General features: G+C 37.5%; 1 protein-coding gene across 6 annotated transcripts; it reads right to left on the bottom strand.

Moving 5' to 3' along the window:
• Nucleotides 1-1,264: 1,264 nt before the first annotated feature.
• cfdp1 (craniofacial development protein 1) lies at nt 1,265-9,822 on the bottom strand. Of its 6 annotated transcripts, none has more exons than XM_077569588.1 (9): nt 9,747-9,766; nt 9,534-9,608; nt 9,333-9,455; nt 9,009-9,135; nt 7,635-7,863; nt 4,442-4,548; nt 4,160-4,282; nt 2,689-2,850; nt 1,265-1,709 (listed from the first exon to the last, which is right to left on the bottom strand). In XM_077569588.1, the coding sequence occupies exons 2-9, from the start codon at nt 9,598-9,600 to the stop codon at nt 1,613-1,615; spliced, it is 1,035 nt and encodes a 344-aa protein (XP_077425714.1). In that variant the 5' UTR covers nt 9,601-9,608; nt 9,747-9,766; the 3' UTR covers nt 1,265-1,612. The 6 variants fall into 6 exon arrangements, with proteins under 6 accessions (XP_077425714.1, XP_077425716.1, XP_077425715.1 ...); XM_077569590.1 differs by lacking the exon at nt 9,747-9,766 and having other exon boundaries at nt 1,265-1,520; nt 1,585-1,709; nt 9,534-9,738; XM_077569589.1 differs by lacking the exon at nt 9,747-9,766 and having other exon boundaries at nt 1,265-1,501; nt 1,585-1,709; nt 9,534-9,738.
• Nucleotides 9,823-10,245: the final 423 nt, after the last annotated feature.

The raw sequence follows: 10,245 nt of genomic DNA, 5'->3' as shown, positions 1-10,245 counted from the left end.
CTGCTGCATGACCCTGAAGAGATTGAGGGATTGAACCAATATTTACCTGCTGAATTTCTGTGAGGCATCTGATTTACCAAAGCTGATGGTTTGCTAAGCAAAGCAGCCCATGTTATCATTCCTCATACTTGAGTTTACTATGGCCCTGCTTGTGAAACAGTGCACTACATTGATCTGCTGCTAAGCCGTAGCGGTGAATGACCACAGCTAAGCAGTAGAGGTAGTGCTTTACAGAGCAAAGCGGCCTGAACATAACCTTCCAGATTATATACAAAGTAAGTCTCTCGATTGCCGAGCTGTGTTGCAAAGTTGATTACTGAAACTCATGGGGAAAAAATATCTACGCCACTTCCATTCAAGTTTTTGGTTGGAAATGCAGTACTGGTATATGAATGCACAAGAAATGCATAATGCAAACAAAACATTAAATATCAGAAGTCATTAAGTGTATTCATTATGTATTTGTGCTATGAAGAACTTAATAGAGTATAACTATCATACAGTAACAATTTACCTTGGACAGGGGTAGGCAACACTGCTCCTAGAGTCGCAGTCCTGCGCGTTTTAGACGTCTCCATCCTTCAACACAGATTAGGATCGTTATCAGGCTTGCTGATGTACTGATCAATTGCTTCACCTGTGTTGGAGGAGAGAGACACGCAGGACTGCGGCTCTCTAGGAGTAGGGTAGCCTACCCATGCCTTAGGACAGAGGTGCCCAAGTCCGGTCCTCCAGAGCCCCTATCCAGCCTGTTTTCCATGTGTCCCTCCTCCAACACATCTATATCCAATGATTATCTCATTAGTAGCTTTGCAGAAGTCTGATAACGATACTGATCATGAGTCAGATGTGTTAATGGAGAGAAACATGGAAAACAGGCTGGATAGGGGCTCTTGAGGACCGAACTTGGGCACCCCTGCCTTAGGAGAAAGTAAGGGTAGGCCTACCCAGAGAGAATCCATAAAGGCACGCAAGTACCTGTGAAATACTGTTGAAGTGATAATAAAAACTAAAAATACATTTTAAAAAAAGCTTTTATACATCTTTAAGTGATGAGACACTTTTCCTGCCCTAAACAAGAACAAGCCAGTAAGTGTCAATGAAGGTCAACCCGTCTCCAAATCATGTTACAATTATTCAACATATAGCACAAAGAGAACATAGAGAAAATGGCGCAAGGCTTTAGAATTAGATGGAGGCTATATTGGGTTTATGGTAGGGACTCAAAACTTCAAAATCAGTTTAACAATTCGTAACAGGTCTGTTAAAAGCTGGATAAACATGTTACTTTATTCACAATTTTAGGAGGTGGAGGGTACACTGGAATATTAAATTTAATGAAATAGTCAAATAGTTATTCCAAACACATAATAATCACTGACAAACATAACCGCATAACAAAGCTGGGTTGACTTGACATTGTGTTTGTAGATTTTCCATTGCCGCAAACCAGATTAACGTTCACTGACAAAAACAGGCTTTCATCTTCACTGAATAAAGGCTGTAGAACAGAGAGAAATCTTGGCCTTGATATCAGACAATTAACATTTGAATAATGAAATGTACTTGAGGATAGGAGCTCACTTTACAGAGGAACTTTATAGTCCCGTTGTTAAGAGGAATGTTTCATGTTTTTTAGACGCACTTCTTTCTCCATCTCAAACTGTCTGTGATCAACACGCTCCAAGAAGTTCTTCCGCTCCACATACCTTCACAGAGAAAAGAATATAAGAAAAGTCCATGAGAGCAATTTTCTACAGAGAAAGGATAAGGTACAGTGTCAAATGCCTTGGCAACGTAGTCAGTATTTAATGGAGGAGGACATCAAGATGCGTGCAAAGGTGGGGCTACACGGCTACAGAGGCCGCCTCCATGAACGTGAAACGTCACTTTCAGGGCAGATTCCATACATCACACCAATGCACATTTCCACATGATATGGCAAGATATACAATACCCAAGTTCCCATGTTAGCCCAGTAAGTCCCAAGACTTGTGAAGAACAACAAAACAAGATAAAATAAATACTGTATCATAAAAATATGAAGGAGATGCTTATTGTCGGTTTTGATATTTCCAATCCTGTTTTCCGGGTTGGGGTGGATTATGGTGTCTGGATTTGGGCCCATGTTTTAAGGATTATGGATCAATTTCAATACATCAGAATAACTGTAAACACATGTTTTCAACAACACCCGTGTTTTCAAAATATTAGGTAGTTGCAGTTCAGCAAAAGATTCAAGCATTTTTAGTTTGCACATAAAAAGTAAATGGCAGATTTAGGAAATGAAATAGAGACCGCTAATCTTCATTTTTCTACACTTTCGGCGCAGCAATAATTAGGTGAGTTGATTAATTTTATTTGATTCATTTTTTGGGAAAGTGCAGAGTTGACAATATATTTCCAGGAATGGAAATAAAGCCATATAAGGATTTTGAGATTTACTCTTCACGTACTGCTATTATTCTGAACAAAATTTATACCATTGTTGAAATGAAGTTTCTACATAAATCGACCTTTGTAACTGTAATTTTCAGACATTTAATGTAAATTAATTCTCCAACCCCATACAATGTTAAACATTCAATTGATAAATGGTCAACACACAAAACAGGAAAATGGGATTTGTATCTATTTCATACTAGTTAAAACAAAAGTTAGGGATTACACATCATCACGGTCTCTTACCCATCTCGACCCCTGTTGTGGATTGCCAGCTCCTCACTGATACCCTCCTCGTATTTAAAAGCATCCCAGTCCATCTTTGACTTCTCCAGTGTGCTCATTTTTGGTTTCTTTCCCCCCATACGACTCAGTAAACCGGACATCCCTGCTGGACGTTTGGAACTGCTAACACAAAATGGAGACATTTCACTTTAGAATTGATACAAGCATATGTAGAGAAATAATTTTTAGAGGTTGAATGGTTCACAAAATCCACAGTTCGGTTTGTATCTGTTTTATGCTCACGGATTTCGGTTAGGTTGGTATACTGCATGTTGACTCTTAGAAAAATCACAGAGATATATTCACAACATTAATATGAATTATTATGAATTCCAGTTGGATTCGTATCTTAATATGACATATTTCTGAGGAAAAATATACAGGTAATTCCTAGAAAATTAATCAAATTTGACCTAAATAATAAATGGAGAATACTTAAATAGTGCTTTACGCCATATGCTGTCCAAAGCGTTTTACCAAGCCAGACATTCAACTATTTGAAAACATATTATAATAACCAGCAACTGCATTGCTATTGCATTGTTCTAAATACACAAAAGTTGTTCTTTTAAGTTACTGATGGCTTACCCAAGTCAAATCACGTGTTGCATTGTTGCCAACAGTGGAATGTGGTTCAGTTTTCAAACACTTTGGTTTTGTAAAACTGTAGTAAATAGTCTTTGTGGCAAACCTAAAGCCTAAATGCTATTTGGTACTGTAGCTAGCTACAGAGACTGTCGATGTGCGTCTGGCAAGTTCATCGTATTAAACTGTGGCGATTTTCATGTGGATTACAAACATGTACGCGTTTTGCTTTCTTTTTCTAAATGATGGCATATCATTTCTAAATGTCTCGCGCAGCTTGGCGACTTGTGCGGTTGTCAAAAGCACAGCAGGTATGATTTTCACGTGTATAGACTCCATACAAATTCTATTTTAAGAAGGTAAATGGTACTTCATTGATATAGCGCTTTTCCACCTTACAAGGCCTCCTAAAGCGCTTTACGTTCGACTACTCATTCACCTACAGATGACGCAGCATCAGGAGCAACTGCGGGTTCAATCTTGCTCAAGGAAACTTCAATGTGGTTAAAATGGCATGGGATTGAACCCACAACCTCAGAGTTGGGAGACGGCCACTCTACCACTGAGCCATGCCACCCCCAAGATGCGTCAACTTTACTGGTGTTCCTACATGGTTTAAATCTGTAAGCTGTGAAAAGTGCACTCATGCCTAACAGTTACCATGTAAACAAAACGCAGGTTGCAGTGATGTCACACCATCTGATCCAAGTCCAATCATTTGTGGATTTCTTTTTTTATTTGCCACGCTTACTCGAACGAATGCCCAAATTACCACGCATTTGTGCACTGAACTAATAACATATAAATAACGATTAACAACTGTAACTGATTGTGTGGTTCTTCATACTCGGGGCTAGGACAGGTTGATTGGCTGGAAGATGTGGGATTTTCTTCGACTGTCTTCTCTGTACATTGGCTCTTTAGGTGTATCTTCGCTTCTCTGGAATCTGCTAATACTTCTTTATTGACCCTAACAAAGCAAGAGACAAAGAAAAAGTCAGCAGAAAACCAATTTGGATTCATGATAAGACCAAGACTAACAAAACAACAAAAAACTTGGAAACAAGAAATGCGTCTATGTTTTTAAAAAAAACCTACATGTCCTTAGTGAGATAATGACATATTGTACCTGACTTCTTCTCCAGCAAAATCAAAAACTTTAACAATGGTGACTTTTTCTGGATCTGATTCCTGTGATTCACTTCTCATACAAACACCAGGGGCAGAAGAAAGAGCCTGAGGAAAAAGAAAAACAGTTTCTTAGAAACTCAAGAAGCACATACGATTACGGTTACAAAAAAAAACCCTAACCTTGCACTGCAAGGTGAATTCTCGCGATATTTGTGAGTTCACAAACTTCCGAGAATCCATCTTGTACCGAGCCCGCTGAGTCTCACCAACACAAAGCAAAATTGTGTTTGGGGGTGGGATATGCGACTGTGATGAAAACAAGAAGAAACAAACAACCCAAACATGGACGAACGCATGGACGCTGCAATTAATGGTGTTTTTCGCAGAATTACTCGCAGTTTCCTTGTTGACTATAGAACAGCTAGAGGAGACTCGTGCATTTTTAGCTGATAAAGACGTTTGTGCTTTCTTTTTTCTTTTTTACCTACTACAACAACAAAGGCAACATTTTCATTTGTTGCCGTAATTGGTCAAAACAAAAGTTTGGTAGACGTGCACAAGTTGTCCGCATTGCTCAATCAGCTTTGAAGTATTGTACGGAATGGCCCGCCTTTCCCGAACAGATCACCTTGGAGCAGTCCCAGATTGATATTGATATTGATATTGCGGAGAACACCTTTGACTGATTCACAATGATCATTCTGGCTACTGCCAGGTTGAAAAACACCTCCACAGCATAGACATTAATTGGAACATGGCATATTAACTAATTCACTTCCATAAAGTCATTATTTATCATTATTTCTCTTAGTTAATTTTTTCCCCCATTTTTGTTAACAAGAGTATGAAAACCTAGAAAAATGTTTTATTGTACATTTAGAATTGCGATTCCACATTTTAATCGCCTAATGCCCCTAATTTTTAATAATCTTTTTTTAATTAGGCGATTACATTTTTTAATAGTAATTAATCGCATGACTTCACTAGTTAACTCACGATTAATCACACATTTTATATCTGTTCTAAATGTACAATAAAAAAAACAGTATAGGTTTTCATACTCTTGTTAACAAAAGTGGAAAAAATGTTAAACTAATAGAAATAGTTCAAATGAATTTTTGACGTCTATGTCAGTGAATGAGTTAAAATATTAAATTACAACGTTGTTCAACTGAAACAATAACTGCTGCTCAAAAAGACTGCCTTTTGATTCATTGCTGGGTGATATGACAAAAAAAAAGAAAAGAAGATTATGATTAGTTTTTTATTCTGTCCAATCTCAAATAACATGATTTACTTTTTAAAAGTGCCAGTTTTAAAGCATCTGTACTGAAAGCTAATGAAACTAGAGAGTAGATCATAACGGATGATGTGAATTTTTAATATCAAATGAAAAATATGACCTTAGAAAAATATTAAAAACATTTTCACTCAACAGTTCAACAAATGTAGAACAAAACGTAAAATACCACAGTGAACTAGTTTACAGTCTTGAGTGTTTTAACGGGTATGCAATACCCAAAATAAACTAATTGTTCTCCAATATGCCTTAAAATGTAAATATTATAATTTCCATGATATGATGCTACATACAGTGCTAAACATCATGAGTGCAATGTGGATGTGACAGCTGCACCGCTAGTAAAGTCTACTCTAAACTGTTAACTCTTTGACTGCCAAAAACGTTAAATAACGTTTAGTAAAATCATATGGAGGAGTGCCAAAGACGTTAAAAGACGTTTTTTTTTCAAAACAGAGATGAAACTAACCATTTTCTATTGTTGATTACTGAAAAACGGAATAAGGTAGAAACAAACTTTTTTTCTGATGAAAGATGAGAGTCCAATCTTTCATTTGGTAGTATGTGTGTTTCCATAGTCCAAACACATAATTTTCTGTGAACCTTGAAAGATCAGTCAAAAATGCTTAAATCGGCTGGCACCCACGGCATCCCTTTTCTGAAAACGTCTGGCAGTCAAAGAGTTAATGCTACATGTGCTTGCACGCTTTCCACAATAATCGTACAAATGATTGAACTTGGTTTGTTGTGTTGCCTGTATTTGAGGGCGGCGACCGCCAACATTCCCACTAGGGGTGGGAATCTTTAAATGTCTCACGATTCAATTCCGATTTTTGGGTGTGCGATTCGATTCGGAATCAATTTTCGCTTGAGAGCGATTTTTGATTCAAAATGATTTGACTGACTGATTTTTGCTTCGATTTATAGATGTTCAAGCAATTGTAATGATCTACTCCAGTCTGACTCTCTAATTAGTGCTCTACTCGCGGCACTTTTATCACTCAAAAGAACGGCTCCACGCTGCAAAAAAAACAAACTTTTATTGAAATAACTTGATCGTGACTTTTTCCTTCTACTCTCTAATATGGCTACAACTTAACAGTGTATCAGACCGCGTAGAACCACACAGCGCGCTCCCAATAAAGAAACACACAAACAAAGGGAAGACAGTATAAAATAATTTAAATGAAATCTATTTTGGGACATTTAAAATCAATTCTGAATTGTACTAAATGAGAATCGCAATTCTTATGAGAATCGATGTTTTGGCACACCCCTAATACCTACTGTTGCTTTGAAGATAGCACCACACAACTGACGCTGAGTAACTTCTGTGCTTAAAATAGCTTCATCTTCAAAGGATAAGGCAAAGTCACAGCGGACATCTATGCCGCTGCGCATGTTTAGCTGCACGTTCGGTCATTTTCTATATTTCTTACAATTACTTTTAGGCTACTTGTATGTAATAACATTACTCTACATAAAATTTGATGATGTGGATATCGAAATGATATTTATTATGCTGCATAGCAAAAATGTTTTCTTCTTCCAATATTAGCATTATTGTGCCTGCTCAAAACGTGTACACACTGCACAGCAGGGAGCAACTTTGAGAGACGTCCCAGGAAACTTTATGAATCCTCGTCAGCACCCCTGACCTTTACCGGGGAGGCTGAGAATTGTTTTTCTCACTGAATCTATACAATGTTTTTTCTTTGTTTACAGTTCAAGCTCACTTTTAGTGTGTGACACACATTCTTCCAAGTTACAATAAAACAACTAATCTAAGAGTAGCTTGGGACCTGCACAGCAAAGATTATGCTTATTGGTGATTGATTTCAAAACAATAAACAGTTGCTGTTAATTTTAAAGTTCATTATTACTTATTTACCTCCGGTGTGGTGTTAGGTAGCGGATCGGCCATCGATGCTTTGGGTCTGGGGGCAACATCAGACAAGAAACGAGCCCACAGGTCATCAGATTGTTTCTTTTGTGTAGCGTCGTCATTATTCTGTAATTGTGTCCGTTTTTCCACATCTTCCTTTTGTGGCTGTGCCTCTTCAGTACCACCTCCGTTCTTCTCCTCTTTGTCTACTTTCAGCACTCGTCTTGACCTCTTCCTGTAGAAGATAATAGAGAACTGAAAATGGCAACAAGACCGAGCCGATGCAAATCTAGGGGTCCACTGTATTAAAAAAACAAAAAAAAGATCAACTGTGTTGTCATTTTCACAAGACAGAAAGTAGCAAAATGGCTCCCCCGAGATTGATAAAAATGGGTGGGTTTTACGACTTAATTCACATTCCACAGACACAATATTATTCTGAATGTTGTGCTTTAACTATTTTGGGTATATAGAACATATTATTGTAATAAAAATGTTTGGGTTGGCTTCACCATTAAAAGAAAACCACTAAGAAATGCCAACCATTTTATAGGTAGCATATATGAATATAAAGTATCTATATACGTGATTGCTTTTCTTGAAAGAAAGAAAAGGACATTCCCAAGTGAACCCAAACTTTTGAATTAGTGTGGGAATCACAAGTACACAGTATTAATGAAAGGGGGTGCACACTAAGATGTCACATCATGAGAAACTGTTGTCCAAATCCACATCAAAATGCTAAAATTAATTGTATTCAATATTAAGGACAATTATTGTACTTTTTTCACAACGTAAAACCATTGCAAGAATCAAGTATTAAAGCACATGGTTTACGCGCAGCTTTCTGCTTATTTTGAGGGGGAGGTGCTGTCTAATTAAAGAAAAAAACGATAACCAACCCGCCAATCCTACTGCAGAGCCAATGGAGATTATGGCTTTTGTTAATTGCTAATTGGGCGAAATTTGAACATTTTCTCTGAGTGTTACTTCCTTTAATTAATTGGTGTGGTGTAGAAATTCATGGTTGTTATTGTTAATGTCATATATTGAACAATATTAGAAAGACAGATTTGTTTGTGTACAGAGAAATAGTCTTATTTATCTTGTGAAAAAAGGGGAGCAAAAATAACACAAATTCTTCAGTTTATGTTTCCCCCACACTGCAATGCCTTTAATGCACAGGTGGTGCAGAGAATTTGTGAAAAATATTTGAGCAAGATAGTCTTTTGGGTGCATTCAGTTCAACTAGTGAAAAATGAAAGCAACAAAGTGTTGTGTTTATAATAATGAAGAAGTCAAGATATCAATCAAATCTTAACTTAAGCGGGTTGCAAATCCTACTGAGCATACCTACAAATTATAATTTACTCAACTAACTTCAAACTGCTGTCTTTTTTCTTGAGCCTCCTCTTGGTTGCGCTGCCAGGATGTGGCACATCATCATTTTCATCCAAAGGGTCTTCCTTTTCACACTCATTGATATCATCCTCGCTGGCATTATCATCTGAGGAGAAACACCAAAATAAGAATAGAAGTAGAATGCGTGACATTGTGCAGAAACAATACATTTATGCGACAAATGCACTTTTCAGATTCAATGCAGGACTTTTGTTTTGTTTTGTCTGACACCATTTAGTTACTTGTGATCTTCGAATGTACAAATCCAGTTCCAATAAAAGATTTAAAAGCTTTTAATAATACCTTTGGCGTTGAAAAGCTTTAGGTTGAACAAGCCCATTTGATTGATGCCAATGATAGCTGCATAAACACATGAATACTTATAATCTATGATGGCCACCTGACTGTTAATGAGGTGGAGTTTACCTAAAACCAAACGGTATACAGTACATAAATACTCAAATACACAGACGCCGTGTTTACATCGTGGCTGGTTGTTCTCACCTGATGGCACGTAATCTGCGTCTTCACTCGATAAATAGTCATCAGAGTCATTGTCAGAATAGTTCATCGCGGCTTCTGTTTGACGGACGGGAAGAAGAAATGAAAAGGTGATTATAATTATGTGTTTCCAGTACAATCATATACAGTAAATGTGTAATGATACTTCGTTCATTCGCTGCACAATAACCAAAACGTGAACTACGCTCCACCTACAGCGCATGCGCTGCTTCTGCTGCTTCTTCTTCTTCGTCTTCGTCTGCTTCTTCTTCTTCTTTTTTTCTTCTTCTTTTTTCTTCTTCTTCTTCGTCTTCTTCGTCTTCTTCTTCTTCGTCTGCTTCTTCTTCTTTTTTTTCTTCTTCTTCTTCGTCTTCTTCGTCTTCTTCTTCTTCTTCTTTTTTTTCTTCTTCGTCTTCTTCTTCTTCTTCTTCTTCTTCTTCGTCTTCTTCGTCTTCTTCCCAGAGATACAGAGATACAAATCCATCAAATCTCACTGTGTCCTTCTTCAAGAAACTCGGACGCCACCTACTGGCCAACGCAATGGGGATGACAAAATCCTTTTCGGTCATGGAAGCAACAGATCTATCTGTTGGTGTCGCCATCTGCTTTAACAAGTGCCCTGGGAATGTTGTTAAGCATAAAGCAGATGACAATGGCCGCTGGCTGATTTCTGTGTTAAAAGTTGATAACGGATACATAATTCTAACAAATGTTT

This window comes from Vanacampus margaritifer, chromosome 6 (assembly GCF_051991255.1).
Source record: "Vanacampus margaritifer isolate UIUO_Vmar chromosome 6, RoL_Vmar_1.0, whole genome shotgun sequence".
NCBI lineage: Eukaryota > Metazoa > Chordata > Actinopteri > Syngnathiformes > Syngnathidae > Vanacampus > Vanacampus margaritifer.
The sequence above is the reverse complement of the archived record's forward strand: the minus strand, read 5'-3'. Positions and strand labels throughout refer to the sequence as shown.

Coding starts and splice junctions, on each gene's coding strand:
- cfdp1 (XM_077569588.1), bottom strand. CDS start 9,600: ATGAACTATTCTGACAATGACTCTGATGACTATTTATCGAGTGAAGAC. Junction 4,549..7,634: donor TACCTAACACCACACCGGAG/GTAAATAAGTAA, acceptor CTTTTTCCTCAG/GCTCTTTCTTCTGCCCCTGG. Junction 2,851..4,159: donor TCAACCTGTCCTAGCCCCGA/GTATGAAGAACC, acceptor ATTTTGTGTTAG/CAGTTCCAAACGTCCAGCAG.